The following is a 15,083-nucleotide window of genomic DNA, read 5'->3' as shown; positions in this document are numbered from 1 at the left end:
AGCTTCTGGATTGTCCTTTCCTTTCCTTTCCTTTCCTTTCCTTTCCTTTCCTTTCCTTTCCTTTCCTTTCCTTTCCTTTCCTTTCCTCTTCCTTTCCTTTCCTTTCCTTTCCTTTCCTTTCCTTTCCTTTCCTTTCCTTTCCTTTCCTTTCCTTTCCTTTCCTCTTCCTTTCCTTTTCTTTCCTTTACTTTCCTTTCCTCTTCCTTTCCTTTCCTTTTCCTTTTCCTTTCTGTTTCTTTTTCTCTCTCTTTCTTTGTTTCATTTATTTTTATTTATATAAGTACACTGTAGCTGTCTTCAGACACACCAGAAGAGGGCATCAGATCTCATTACAGATGGTTATGAGCCACCATGTGGTTGATGGGAATTGAACTCATGACCTCTGGAAGAGCAGTCAGGGCTCTTAACCGCTCCAGCCCCATTCTTTTCTTTCTTTGTCTTTCTTGTGCTTGGGTCTTGTCTGTCCCATCTGTCCAGTTTTGGACAGAGTATTTCACCTTGGATCATTAGCAGTCGTATGCATATGCTTTATTATCTAGTCCGACCTCTATTTAGACTTTAGACCAAAACTGAGTTTTGCTAAAGTAAGCTGTCAAGATGCTGAGAGACAGTGTTTGCTTACCATTCGGTCCATAGTCTGTGGAGCTGAGTGCAAGTTACTGAGATTGAGAAACTTCTTGGCAAAACTTTTCAGTTGAGTTAATCGGTGCTGTTAGTAGAAAACATCTCAGAGCCTTTTGAATTAGGAGATGTCTTATACCTTAAAGGTCACGGAAATGCTGGGAGGTAGCTTAGGGAAGTACAGTAGCTAATGGTCGGCCAGTACCACCCCATGCCTAATTCACATGCACCATGATATACATAAACTACCATGGATATACATAAACTGTTCTTTCCCTTATTTCTCCCCTCGTAGCCTACATTTCTGGATTATGTCCGGCCACGGTCCTGGACTTGTCGGTACGTGTTTTAGAAGCCCTGGCTCTGCCTTCTTTCTTGCCATTGAAGATTGGATATTCTTCCTGATTCCGAGCCAGCCATCTTCAGCGGTTACTGAATCCCTACACCACAGTGTTTGGAGCTCTCTATCCTTTCTGATGATTCACCTGGAGTTTGGGCTATGGGAAGCTCACTTAGTGATTTTTTTTGTTTGTTTGTTTTGTTCCCTTTGGGGGAGAAAGGAGACTAACAGTTGAGATAATGGCAGATTTTTGCAGGGCTATCTCAGGTCAAGCCTTGGTAGTTTTATCTGTTTATTTCCTTGATTCCATCCAACCAGAGACTAAACATATCTTGACCATGAGTTAGCCAAAACACTTAGGAAGACATCATTTCAGTATCTCTGAGCATAGAAGTTTTGTTCATGCACATTATCAAGAGGTATGCTAGTGCAATTGGGAAGAAATAAATTTTGTTATTTTTGGTAGAGAAAAAAATACCTATTTTCCAAAGATAATCTTGTTATGCATTCTGCTCGTCTCTTTTGTTGCTATTCTGTTTTGCTTTGCTTCTGTGCTGGGAATGGAACTCAGGGTCTCGCTCAGGGGCAGCACACTGAGCCACAGCCCAGGCCTTCCACTGTATTTTTCTGAAAGTTCTGGTCTACTGTTTTGTTTTCCATTTTCTGTATAAGTTGTGATTCTTTTAAACGATTAGTATTCCTTCCCTTGAACTCAATGCTAGTACAAATTCAAGGGTCAGAAGTAGAAAGGGAAAAAAAGTCATTTTAATACAGACTCACTGAGCTGCCCATGTGTTTTTAATTATGCTACCATAGAAGTTCTGTGGAAGATTTTATTATTGTTGGTTTGATTTTGGTTTTTTAGAGGTGGGGTCTTGCTATGTAGCCCAGGCTGGTCTTGAACTTGCTATGTAGCCTGACTGGTCTTGAACCCCTGACCTCCTGCTCCTGCATCCCAAGTGCTAGGATCACAGAAGACATCTCCATGCCTGGCCAAGATTTTTTTTTTTAACTTTTAGGTTATAACTTCTTTGAAGTTACTTAGAAGTATCCTTTGGTCTAATTGCTTTATTGTCTAATGGGTAATGACTTTCCTTGTTATAGACTAGTGAGTCCATAGTGGAAGTATTAATCTTTCTCTACTAATAATCCCAAAATGGCTACTAAGGATCCAGAAGCTGGCTTCTGAAACGTCTGCTCAGTCATTATACTTTAACAGTATATTTTTAGATGAAATAAATGACTATGTGATCATTTGTAAGGACATGTACTCTTATGTGACATTTGCAAGTTGTGAGGCACCCGTTCCTCACCTGGTGTGTCAGAAGGACCTGCTGTGCTTGTGTGCAAGGGTGAGCCTATGTGTGCGAGGACTGTGCATCAGAAAGGTACCACGGACCACGTAGTTCAAACTTCCTGCCCAAAGAAATGAGCCGTACAAGTTGCTCACACACAAAATCCCATGGCACAGTCACTTCGGTGGTTTCCTGGCAACCATCCGTACAGTTTGGGGAAGTCTTTTCAGAGTGGCTTTAAAAATCACTTTTGATTGTGCTTAGATCGATGTGGTGCTCCTGAGTTCTCTTCGGGCCAGGGCCTAAGCCGCGCCAGGCGAGGGACGGACATTCATGGCGAATGGCGGCCGCTCTTCTCGTTCTGCCAGCCGGCCCCTCGTCTCTCCACCCTATCCGTATTCCGGTGGTGTGTGGAAGGCAGGGGTGCGGCTCTCCGGCCCGAGCNCTGACCCGCGCGCACTTCTCGCAGTGGTTCGCGTGGTCCTCGTGGACGCATCAGGCGCCCGGTTGCCCTTACGTGTTTCACTTCGGTCGTGTCTCGCTTAACCATCTTCCCCGAGCCAGGGAATGTGGCTGGTGGCGTTGCATACCCTTCCCGTCTTGTGTATTAAAGAAAAAAAAAATCACTTTTGAGTCTCACGAGATCTGGAGGGCTCTTTTATAATCACTCTCCGTTAGGACCACAGGTCTCCAGGTTCCTTACCTACCTTATTGACCACTGCTGGAGATGAATCTTGGCTGTTTTTGTCAGTTCTCTGTTCCCAAACAATCGTGTTCTTGGTTGTCACAGAACCATAGCCCCTTGATAAGTCTGTGAAGGCTTGTGTCTTTTTTTTTTTTTTTTTCGGTTTTCAAGACAGGGTTTCTCTGTGTAGCCCTGTCTGTCCTGGAACTCACTCTGTAGACCAGGCTGGCCTCGAACTCAGAAATCCACCTGCCTCTGCCTCCCAAGTGCTGGGATTAAAAGACGGGTTCGCCACCACCGCCCGGCTAAGGCTTGTGTCTTAAAGATTAAAACAAGCTGGTCACTTTTGTGTGTAATGGCATTTTAAATATAATGAGGGAACAGCCTGGCCAGGGACTTGGTTATAAGCCAGGCGTCTGAAGCAAGGGGATGGGATTTCGGGGGTGGGGGTGGGGGTGTCCCTTTCTTTGAAGTACTAGATATGCATTTTCAGAACAGGGCGTTACTTTGTATCAGTTCTCCATTCCAATGTTCGACTGATCACGGCCACCCTTCCCCCTCACCCACTCTTTTTTAAGACAAGGTCTTTCTCTGCAACCAAGCTAGCGTGGACCTCACATCCTCCTGCCTCAGCCTCCTCAGGTGCCAGAGTTTATAATATAAGCATGTGCTGCCCCAGAAGCCTTTCATTAGGAATTCTTTTCCTGTCAAGATTTTAGGTGATAATAATGTATGTAAGACTGCAAACTACTTAGCATTCAAAGAGTGTCTTAGGAGAACCTCAAAAATACAAAACCCCAAACGAGGTGGCCACTTCTGTGAAAGAAGATTGGGTTGGTAACCATGACCACATTGCTGGCTGCATTCGCAGGAGTCTTTTTTTTTTCAAACCATGTCTGAACTCTTTAAAGAGAAAATAAAACCAAAACCTCTTGCTAACAGTGTGTTCCAAGTGGGTTTGTTTATTGTTCCGTGTTGTGCCAATGGGAGAAAGCTGTTTTCTGTTGAGGATACTTCTTATTTGTCTACAAAGTAAGGGGTTTAGTGTTTTCTATAAGAAGTATTAATGCCGATAACTGTGATTTTAAGTGACCCAAGAAAACTACTGTCTCTACAGCATTTCACGTTGTATTTGGATGTCTGCTTCGGCCTTGTGCGACTTCTGTGTTGGCCGGTTTTATTCTCAGTCTCAGATAAGAGGGAGAGGGAGCAAGTTTAGGGTGTTTTTGTTGATGGATGAATGTATTAAAATTACCTGGGTAACGTTGCTTGCCTCGTGTTAGACTTTATTAGAACACTAAGGCTGGGATTTCTGGTGCTGTTTGTTTGTTTCTGTTGTTCTTTGTTTGTTTTTGAAGTAGAATGACTCTACATATCTCTGTCTATCCTGGAACTCATGTTGACCAGGTTGTCCTCGAACTCACAGATCTGCCTCCCAAGTGCAGGGTTTAAAGGGGTGCACCACCATGCCTAGCTGGGGTTGTTTTTAACTTGTCAGTAACTGCAGCATTTGGCAGTGTGGAAAATGTACCTGTTTCCCTTCTATTCAAGGGAAAAGTTGTTGATGTTGGCAGGTTAAGAAAGAAAGTACAATGTAGAAGTAGTTGTATTTGTAAACATTGTTACAGAACTAATTCATTTATGATATGTAACTTGTTTTGAAATTTAAAAATTATTCTTGCCTAAAAATTGAATATCACAGCTTTGTTTTTAGACAAGTCATATTATGTTTGAAAAGCACTCACTTGGTCTGTATAACCTAAAAAGATGGAATTTAGCCTAGTAGTGGTGGTCCATGCCTTTAATTCCAGCACTTGGGAGGCAGAGATAGGTGGATCTTCATGAGTTTGAGGTTAGCCTGGTCTACCAAGGGAGTTCCAGGACAGCCATGGTTACACAGAGAGACTCTGTCTCTGGAAACAAAACAAAACAAAACAAAACAAAAACAAAGATGGAATTTATTAGTTGTCAGGAGAGCCTATTTTTTAAAAAATGACTGTTTTGCACAGGTATAAGAAAATTTGAGGCAATTCCAGTTTCATGTTTGTGGGAGGGGGGATGAAACTAAAGTAATGGTTGTCAGCTTGTCACCCCAACCTCTGGGTGGGGGTGTCAAATGACCCTTTCACAGGGGTCACCTAACTCTGCTGAAAAACATATTTACAATTCATTATAGTAGCAAAATTACAGTTACAAAGTAGCAATGAAATAATTTTATGGATTTAGGGGTCACCACACTATTAAAGGGTTACAGCATTAGGAAGGTTGAGAACCACTGCTAAAGTCATATGACTGTAGTAACAGGCCTCATAAGGTATAGAGTTTAAACTTTTATGACAGCATTTAAAAAACTAAGTTGTGGGTATTCCTCCTTGGAGGATTTTGAGTTCTTTCTCACTTTTCCTTAATAAATGTTTGTTTACTCTGCTCAAAAAAGGGGGAGGATTATTTGGGGTTTGGGGATGTGCTTGCCTACCACACACAGACTGTTGAGAGGCTCGGCCAAGACACATCAGTGCCACAACGGCATAAACTGGATAGGGTGATGTGCACTTGTAATCCCGATGGGGGGTGACAAGCACCTGTAATCCTAGCTTTAGAGAGGTGGGAGAAGGAGAATCACAACTCCTAGATTATTCCTGGCTACAAAACCAGTTGAAGTTGGAGATCAGCCTTGGCTACAAGTGACCCTCTCTCAAGCCCCTTCACGTAAAACAGACACAATGTTATCTACATAGGGCTGTGATTCTCGGTTGGTAGAGATTCTCTCCTTCCCTAAGAACACCCAGATTGAGAGCCAGTAGGGAGGTGACTGATGCAGGGGCTGTGGATTCGGACAGTCAGGGGACTTACAGAAGAGTGAGCAGGGACAGGCTGCCTGCATTATAGAGCCAGTTTTCCTCATCTGTAAAATGGGGATGGGAACTTCCTCATAGGGTTGCTGCAGAGCACTGGGCCTGGCAGAAACAGCCTTACTTACCATTTTATTAGTCTCCCTACATACAATTAAAACCTGAGTCTGGATTGTCGTTGATGTTCGGGCATTCAGACTGCACCTCCAATGGCTAGATGTGGATATTGCATGTTTCAACAATACTCAACCCCAGTACAGCTCCCCATCAATGAGACACACCCCGCCACCAGGCCCTGGGTGCCATCTTCTCACCTGAAGGAAATCGCTCCAGCAGCGGGGCATGCTGAAGTAGAAATGGCCAATTATGGCTGTGTAAGAGAGAGAATAAACACACAGGGAAAGGAGGACACGTGCGTTTTTTTTTTTCTGATTTAAACACAAAACAATTTGAGGCAGTTCTGAAAACTAATAGGCCTTTCCTCAAGTCTACATTAATCAAATGCATTAATTTAAAGGTGTGCAGAGAGCTGAAGCCCTGGTCTAGGCCCTGTCATTGGACTGTGCCTTTGTGCCTTGGGTCTGCATGTCAGGAGTCACAGGAGAAAAAGCTGTTTTTAAATTGTGTGTGTCTGAGTGTGTGTGATTAAACATAGCTTCTGGTTGTCTTACTGTTTACTCCTGAATTTCAATTATCTCTTCCTGCAGATCTTTAATCACTAGTGTGATAAATTTGTTTAATATGCAGTATTCCCAGTCCACTGAAAACTTCTTAAATTTTGTGTTTATATACAAAATGGCAAACTACTGCGTATGTGAAGAATGTGATAAATAAATATATTTAGAAAAAAACCCTTCAGTGTGTGTAGTGTTATGCACTGTGTGCCTGTTTGCACCTGTGGATGCATATGGAGGTCAAAGGACATGGGGTGTCCTGTTCATTTACCCACTGTCTTGGTTCCTTGAGTCTCCTTAGCCTGGACTCACTCTTTGACTAGGAGGCTGGTCAGCAAAGCCCAGGTGATCTTCTATCCTTATCACCGTGGTTACAGGCACACCTGTCCAGCCACATTTTTATTGTCATGAGAGTCTCATACTGAAGACTTGGGTGGCCTGGAACACCTTATATAGACCAGGCTGGCCTAGAGATTTGTCTCTGCCTCCCCAGTGCTGGGATTAAAGGAGTCCACTAATAGGCACAGCTCACATCCATGGGTGCTGGATCTGGCTTGCACAGCAAGTGTGTGTACCATTGAGTCATTCCCAGTCCCTAGTCCCTTCTAACAGACACATTCATTCAGCATCTTGATCCGCTAACAGCATGGGTATAAAAAAGTCTAAAATGTAACCCCCACCCCAATCCCCTACCCCCCAAAGTACAGAAACAGCAGAAAGCCCTGGTACATTCTTAGCCACAAGTACAGTCCTTGAGGGGTTCCTCCCCCTGTACTCATGAGTATTCTCTAAAAGATCTCTGTGATAGGCCCTGCCACCTTTACTGCCCTGGTTTGTAACCCATAGCTTCCCAGGCTCTTCCTGTTAGATTTTGTTTCCTGGAAGTAATTAGAACTGTCCATCACCACACCACCATCATGACCACGTTAGTTATATGCCTTGGCAGAGTCTTGGGCTTTGCAATCACAGGGGCCCGAGCTGCTGCCTCTGAGGTTTCTACCACTGCCCAAGACTGATGACTGATGACATTGCCAATGTAAAGGTCACTGCTGCTCCCATCACTGCTGCCAGGTGCTGCCTCCATTGTGCTGCCTGTACAGCTGCCGTTCCCACAGAGCTGCTGCCTGGCTTTCCATAGCCCTGCCCATGACCCACGCCTCTGCTGAGCATATATATTCCTCCAGAATAACCAAGGCCACATCCTCCACAACCACTATCATTATTAGCAAGTCTTCGAACGAGAGCTGACCACCACTGCTGCCATCAAAATGGCCACCGGCAAAATTACCACCAAACTACCTCATTGGAACCGCCTTGGCTAGAAGAAGCACTGGCTCTCTATCCCTTGCTCTGACAGAGCTCTCTTCACTTCCTAGCCATTCAGTCTGATTCTGAATGATAATCTTATCTAGGATATCATGCTCAGTGGAGGATATGAAAACAAAACCCCTTCCCACTGTCCTGGCCAACCGCGATGTCAATTTGTGCTGTGCAAAACAATATGAAACTGTTCCTTGGAGCCCTTAATGCCACCCACAGAGATCTTTATTTCAGTTCCGGGTGCACCTGGTCTTTGAGAAATTCCTCTGGATAGTTTTAGTTGGTCCCACAACTCTTCCTGTGTGGCCTTGCATTCACAGCTGCATCAGCTTGCTCCACAGCATTGAAAGTGACTTTCTTAAGGCCCTGGAGCGGTTGTTGAAGGTCCCTGTTCCCTCCCACATACTGAGTGAGCGCTCCCTGCTTGCACAGTGACTCCTCATCAGACATTTCAAAGCTCAGCTCTTCTATGGAGAGTTTCCATAGCTGTCGGGCTCTGTAGCAGAATGCCTAAGCTTTTCCGCTCAAGGCTCCTTTTCTCTGGAGTGTTTGATTTGTTTTTTTGTTTTTTGTTTTAAGATGGTCTCTCTGTGTGGCCTGGAACTCACAAAGATCCACCCCTACCTCCCGAGGGCTTAGCCGATTTTATTTTTACATTGGGTTTCTAGATCCTGACTGAATGTTAATAGTGCAGGATGTAGAGTATATTCAAAGTTTGTTTGTTTGTTTGTTTTTAAGATTTATTTATTAATTATATAAATAAGTACACTGTCACTGTCTTCAGACACACCAGAAGAGGGCATCAGATTCCATTACAGATGGTTGTGAGCCACCATGTGGTTGCTGGGAATTGAACTCAGGACCTCCGGAAGAACAGTCAGTGCTCTTAACTGCTGAGCCATCTCTTCAGTACAAAGTTTTGTTTTTAAATTGATATAAACACCGATGCTGAGAACACAGCTTTGCACAAATATGCTGATCTCAATTAAAATTTAAGTTTCTTTTTCCTTTCTCATGCCTAGGCTGGTCTAAAATTCATTATGTAGCCAAAGATGGGCTTGAACTCCTGATCCTCCTGCCTCCATCTCTCAAGTGCCGGGGTTACAAAGTGTGTTCCATCCACCACAATTCACCATTTAATGATTTTGTTGTCATTAAAAATGAAACTCAAGACTGCAATTCTAACAGCATTATTTAAAACCAACATTTGGGGGCTGGAGAGATGGTTTAGTAGCTAAGAGGGCAGACTGCTCTTGCAGATAACCTGAATTTGGTTTCTAGAACCCATGTCAGGTGGCTCACAACCACCTGTAACTCCAGGGGATCTGATTCCCTCTTCTCTGGGGCATCTTCCCTCACACGCAATAAGCACATACACATAACCTAAAAGAAATAAAAGTATAAAATCAAAGTGAGCAGTCATGCCAGCCTTGAGTGTGGCACACCCACAAGAGCTTTCTTTTGTTCATCTACAAACTGTTATATCAACGTCACAAGTCTTGGTTAACTTGAGTCCAAGTGGACCCTAAACCTTCATAAACCGGCACCCCACCACCACCCCACCATGCTGTCCATTGCCCCTGCATGACAATGAATAGCCACTTGATTCAATAAACGGACACAGTCTCTGAAGAGATTTCTCCCATCTCCCTTGCACTGCAGGAATGGGTGGCAACAGTTAGGTCACACAGGGTGAGCAGAGTTACTCTGTGCTTGTTTCCATAGGCGCGTCAATGGGAAGATTGTTGCCAACTACTGATCGTGATGTGCTCGCTCCTACAATCAGTAGATTCTTTAGAGAGAATGCTAGAGAGCCGATGCTACTGCAAATGCAAATTGGGGCCCATTTCTTTCTTTGTAACCTGTAACATAATTCCTCCATTAGCCTAGGTGAGAAAGTCCTGCTCAGGTATTTGTCTTCTCCTTCAGCTACTGTTGGCATAGAAAGCTACCTGACACTAAGATGAACCGCACTTATGAACACTAACTGAGTGCATAATAGAAGTGACTTGAACAACAGAACTAGACTGTTTGCTAGTTTACTCCTCCTCCTCCTCTCTTTTTGAGACAAGGTTCTCACTAAGTTTCCCTGGCTGATTCAGAACTCATAGATTATGCTAGCCCTGAACAGATTCAAGAACAGAAGGACTCATTGCTACATCACCCTTTCTGCAAGGGCAGGGCCCGGGGAGTCGCTACCGGCGCAGGTCTGCGCTTGCGCAGTCTGCACCCGGAAGCGCGGCTTCGAGAGCCTATCCTATTCCGAGACAACAGCCCGATTCAATATTCTTCCTTATTGCTACTACCCATGACTAAAAACACACGGAAACATCTAGAGAGTGTAGAGACTCTTTTTCATCTCTTTTTTTTTTTTTTTTGACGGCTCTGCCGGAGGCAGCTCTGCGGGCAAGTTGCTGGGAGGGGGGGGGGGGAATGTGCTGCGTTGCTATGACGACGCAGGGCGTTCCGGAAAAGGGATGGCCTTCCGACGCCAGGCGGCAAACACAACTTGTGGGTACAGCGGCCGGTGTCGTGCACTCTTACAGTGCAGTCCTAGGGAGTAGGACTTTGCCGAAAGAACCGTGGGAGCCCCGCCCCACTCGCGCCCGCGGAGCTGGGTCGCGCTGACCCGCCCGCAGTCTGTAGGGCGGCGGAGCCTGACTCTCCCGGGCTGGGCCCTGACTCTGACCCACCCATACTCTGTCATGTCAAGTTATCTTAGAGGGCTCCCTAAAGAAAGGAGACCACGCCAGATGAATTCTGAAATTCAGTCTGAACACAAACACTAAAGAGATCTCTCTGTTCATTTGCTTTGTTTTGCCTACAGAATTGTGGACAGTTTGAAAGTCTGAACACGATTTTGATTTGGTTTTGAATTAACTTTTTGGAGGATTAATAGTTCTGAGAGTGATCCCAGGCATTGATTATTATGTCTCTCCACAAAGTGTCGGACACTTCGCTGACCTCCCCATCAACATCTGAGTCCAAACAGGCAAAACTCTATGTAGTCAAGGAGGCAAAAGGTAAACTTAAGGATGCCGTGGACAGAACCATCAGGGCTACTGACAGAATTCACAATCCGTTCTCCCTTTCTCCTTAGCCAGCCTGGACAATCACCAAATCAGAATATTGTTTCATCTTCATTTAAATACTAATAGCTATATGAAGTTTGGTTGCTGCTTCTCTGACTTCAAGGGAGCTTTAAAAACATAGTCATGTGGATAAGAAAAACATAACTTTAGTTCAATATGCCTATTTGTATAAGATTCAAGATGTTTTTTGAGATTCCTTAAGATTTCCATCCTTGGGGCTGCGTCTTGGAAGGCAGAGGCAGGTGATCTCTGTGAATTTGAGGTCAGCCTGGTCTACATAGAAAATTCCAGGCTAGTGGGAGCTACATAGTGAGACCCTGTTTCAAGAAAAAAGTAAAAAGACGTAATGATAAATGTAGAACCTGTACCAGAATAAGAATCAAGGCAGTCACCGTCTCGTTCTTGCTCATCAGACTGAGGCTATCTCCAGTCTTAAGGTCACAGAGCTTTTTGGGTTGTTTCTTATTTATATTTTGCTACAGTTCCATCATCTAGGAGGTACAGATTCAACCCAAGGACTTACACTAAGCAAACACTCTATTCTGAGCTAGCTACCTATTCACTATTTATGTTGCAGGGCAGTGTAGGGGTTGGGGCCTGGGTTGGCTGTACACTCACTCTGTGTAACCCAGGCCTTTTACTTTGTATCTCTCTTCATGTCTCACATCCCCCTTCCACTCTTCCCTCCACCCTTCTAGCTACTCCTGCTTTAAGTATTCTTTGTAGCTGGGCTCCTCTGCTAGAGGCACCCTTCTTGTTAGAAACACATGATACTGCTGAGGCAGTCTGGGAAACTTTAACTCCCCGGAACACTCCATTAAAAGTTTGTCTTTTCTATTACTTCCTTAGGGCTTCCTGAGCTAAAGGAGAAAAAATCCATGGTGAACCGCCTCAAACCCCTTCCTCCTCCCCTTCAGAATGACTACAGAATCCCGGAGGAAGTTCTTCTCTCTCTGAACTATGCAGCTAATGCCGGTCCCTGTCCTGAAAGCTTACTGCCTGTGAAGAAACCTAAAGCCCCAAAGGTTTGTATATACATACCTATCATGTTTGGGGTCACTATCCCTTTTTTAAAATTCACTTTGTTAAGTGTTTGTTGAGCAGAAGTTGTGTATTCAGATGATCTTTTAAAATGCATATTTAAATTAAAAAACCAGTTATTATTAGTTCGTGTGTGAGTTTGGGCTCAGGGTCAGAAGATAGCTTTCAAGGACTGCTTCTCTCTTTCCAGCATGGGCTCTGGGGGGAAGCACAGTCATGCATGGGGTTGCAAGCTCTTTCAGCTGCTGAGCCATCTTGCCAACTACAAAATTTAGATCTTGCTGAGCATGGTGGCTGGCACTGATAGTTCGATCACTTCAGAGGCCGAAGCAGGAGAATTGCCACAAGTTCCAGGCCAGACTGGGCTACACAATAAGATCCTGACTCAAAAAAACAAAGCCAGGGGCTGGAGAGATGGCTCAGCAGTAAAGAGCACTGACTGAATTTCCAGAGGTCATGAGTTCAATTCCCAGCAACCACATGGTGGCTACCAACCATCTGTAACAGGATCTGATGTCCTCTTCTGGTGTCTCTGAAGAGAGCATCAGTGTACTCACATAAAATAAATAAATAAGTAAATGTTAAAAACAAACAAACAAACAAAAACCCCAAAAAACTAAAGTGAAACACTCTCAGGTCTCTTGAAGCATATGTTTCCATTGCTTAATATTTCTATTAACCTGTTTTATGTAAACTTACCAAAGGTATTATTGATGTTCTCTCAATGTTCTATCTTTGCCCTTCTTATGCATTCTGCTCCTCTATAAAGCATCTAAATGCCCTGATGTAAATAGTCAAATAAGTAACACTTCTTCAACCAGAGTGCCCTCTACTGGACATTTGTGCCTTTTGCTTTTTTTTTCCCCCACAGTGTGCCCTTCCACGTCTTGTAGATCATGTCTGGCAGCACCCTATTCGAAGGGATAAATTCAAATACCTGATTGATCATCCTGTCTCCCTAACAGGAGCTGGAAGGTAAAGGTGGAAGAGAGTGGGGTGCAGACATACAGATAGAATTATTTTCTCATTTTGTGTGGCAGTTTTGGGAGAAGGCAGAATGGCAACACCGAAGAATTAGAGACTTTGAAACTTGTAGTAGCATTGATAAATGAGAATTCTGAAAGGATATATGTATAGTTATTAATAGCTATACACGTTGACTGTACATCCTTTTGGTTGTTGAATTTCTAAGCATTCATTCATTCATTCATTCATTCCGTGTATGCCATGCCTCATGTGTGAGATCAGAAGGCACCTTTTAGAAGTGGGCTCTCTCCTTCTACAATACAGATCCTGCAAAGTGAACTCAGGCTTTCAAGCTCCGTGGCATATGCACCTTTATCCTCTGAACCTCCCCCCAGGCTTGCTTTGTTGGCGTTTGTTTGTCTTTGTTTTGTTTTCTTTTGCTTTGCATGCGTTTGTATACTTCAGCCTTTAGTTTCCTGTGGGTTTTTTTTTTTTCCTCTGTATTAAAAATGATGAGATCCACCAAACTGAAGCCCTTAGTACGTCTCGAATCTGTAGGTGTCCATAGTTTTTGTACATCTTAGAGGATACATGATGTGGAAAACCTCGATAAATAGGTTAATTTCCCTGTCTTCTCAAAGGGAACCTGTAGCTGGTCTTTGTTACTTGGTGGGTTCTCCTTTTTCCCACTCTTTATCCCCGCCAGTGTCACCCCTATCACTAGGTAGGAGAGAAAGAAGGGTAGAAGGGAGGGAGGGAGGGAGGGAGGGAGGGAGGGAGGGAGAGAGAGCGCTGAATCTAATTTCTTTTTTCTTGTTTCTTTTTTGAGCATAACTACTATAAATTGGAACAAGGCCCCTAAACGACCAACAACCTCCAACCCTGCCTATTGGGGCTCTCATATTTATACACCCTCTAATAAGTTCCCGGAGTGCCTAACAGCACACCATCTCAGAAAGTGTCTGCAGCTGGTAAAGCCACGCCTCTGCTAGACATGAGTCAAATGACAGTCAGCAGCTCTAAAGCAGCCCCGCATCCCACACTTGCAATTAAAACAACAACAACAAAATAGGCTTATAATATTTGTTTGTTTTTTTAAAAAGAAACCAACATTTCAGAATTGTCACTACAGGAATCTTTAACCTTTTTACACTGTTTTAGATTAAATCATCAAATACTATTTACTATTTTGTATCATTCCCAAAAATACTCTGTCAAATTTTGTTCCATGAAGAGTGTGGTCTATTCATTTGAAAGTATTTTCCATTTATCAAAACCTCCCTGCATGCCTTGCTTTCATGCCGAGTTCACCTGGAAGGTTGCCACACTTAGGTAAGATATTTAATCTTATTGAAGTTACTTTTCTCATCTGTGGGAAGGGATGAATAGAGCTGCTCAGTTTTATGTTCCTGCAGGGATACTGGGAGGCAGAAATGAAAGGGTGGAGGCAGGAGCATCTCCCACCGTAGATGCTATCTAAGTGGGGTGTGACCACTCAGCTGTGCTGCATGCCACCAAGAGCGGCAGAAGCTTGGCTGTGTGGCTTTCGTCACTGTGCAGCTTTTGTGGCTTCAAGAATCTGTTTGATGCCTTGAGATCACGGTTGTAATTACTAGTGTAGTCATTAGCAGTTAAAAGTGTTTTGAAAAGTTAACTAAGTTCTATCTGAATGTTGCAGTAAACTTACTAAAAGTTTTGACGTCAAGTATTTCAGAGCAGAAATTCTTAAAATGTGGACATCAAGTAGTAGCATTCCCATCCTCACTGTAACCCCAGGGCCTGGGAACACAGATCTCAGCAGCAGAAGACTTTGCAGAGTTTACGAGGGTTAAAGATAGAGAGATTATGGCTGTTGTTAGTGAGCCCAGCATAAGCACGGGACTCTGAAAGTAGAAAAGGAAGCCGGTTAAATGGGTCAGGAGACAAGACCAACCAAGGATGGCAGAACGGAGAGATACAAATGGAAAACGGAACTAAATACTAGAAGCTGGAAGGACAACTCAGCTGATATCCATCATGGAAACAGTCTCAGTCCTAGGGCCTCCAGGGGTGAATCCTGTCCTAACCAGATGAGGACCATCTTTTTTTTTTTTTTTTTTTTTTTTTTAAGGTTTATTTATTATATGTAAGTACACTGTAGCTGTCTTCAGACACTCCAGAAGAGGGTGCCAGATCTCCTTACGGATGGTTGTGAGCC

At 43.8% G+C, this 15,083-nt stretch overlaps 2 protein-coding genes across 3 annotated transcripts in view; both read left to right on the top strand.

The window, feature by feature from the left end:
- Soat1 (sterol O-acyltransferase 1) overlaps positions 1–2,215 on the top strand; it is a 45,400-nt gene extending 43,185 nt beyond the window's left edge. For both annotated transcript variants that reach the window (XM_021172125.2, XM_021172134.2), the window contains exon 16: positions 917–2,215. In XM_021172125.2, coding sequence (XP_021027784.1) covers positions 917–973 — 57 coding nt within the window. In that variant the 3' untranslated portion in view covers positions 974–2,215. The remainder of the gene's footprint in view (positions 1–916) is intronic.
- Positions 2,216–10,228: 8,013 nt separating this feature from the next.
- Axdnd1 (axonemal dynein light chain domain containing 1) overlaps positions 10,229–15,083 on the top strand; it is a 94,632-nt gene continuing 89,777 nt past the window's right edge. Inside the window, exons 1-4 of the mRNA XM_021161273.2 lie at positions 10,229–10,298; positions 10,615–10,810; positions 11,729–11,904; positions 12,792–12,895. Of these exons, the coding sequence (XP_021016932.1) occupies positions 10,717–10,810; positions 11,729–11,904; positions 12,792–12,895 (374 nt within the window). The 5' untranslated portion in view covers positions 10,229–10,298; positions 10,615–10,716. The remainder of the gene's footprint in view (positions 10,299–10,614; positions 10,811–11,728; positions 11,905–12,791; positions 12,896–15,083) is intronic.

The sequence above is a fragment of the Mus caroli genome, chromosome 1, assembly GCF_900094665.2.
Source record: "Mus caroli chromosome 1, CAROLI_EIJ_v1.1, whole genome shotgun sequence".
NCBI classification, from domain to species: Eukaryota; Metazoa; Chordata; class Mammalia; order Rodentia; family Muridae; genus Mus; species Mus caroli.
Note: the sequence above shows the minus strand (reverse complement) of the source record. Positions and strands in the feature narration are given on the sequence as shown.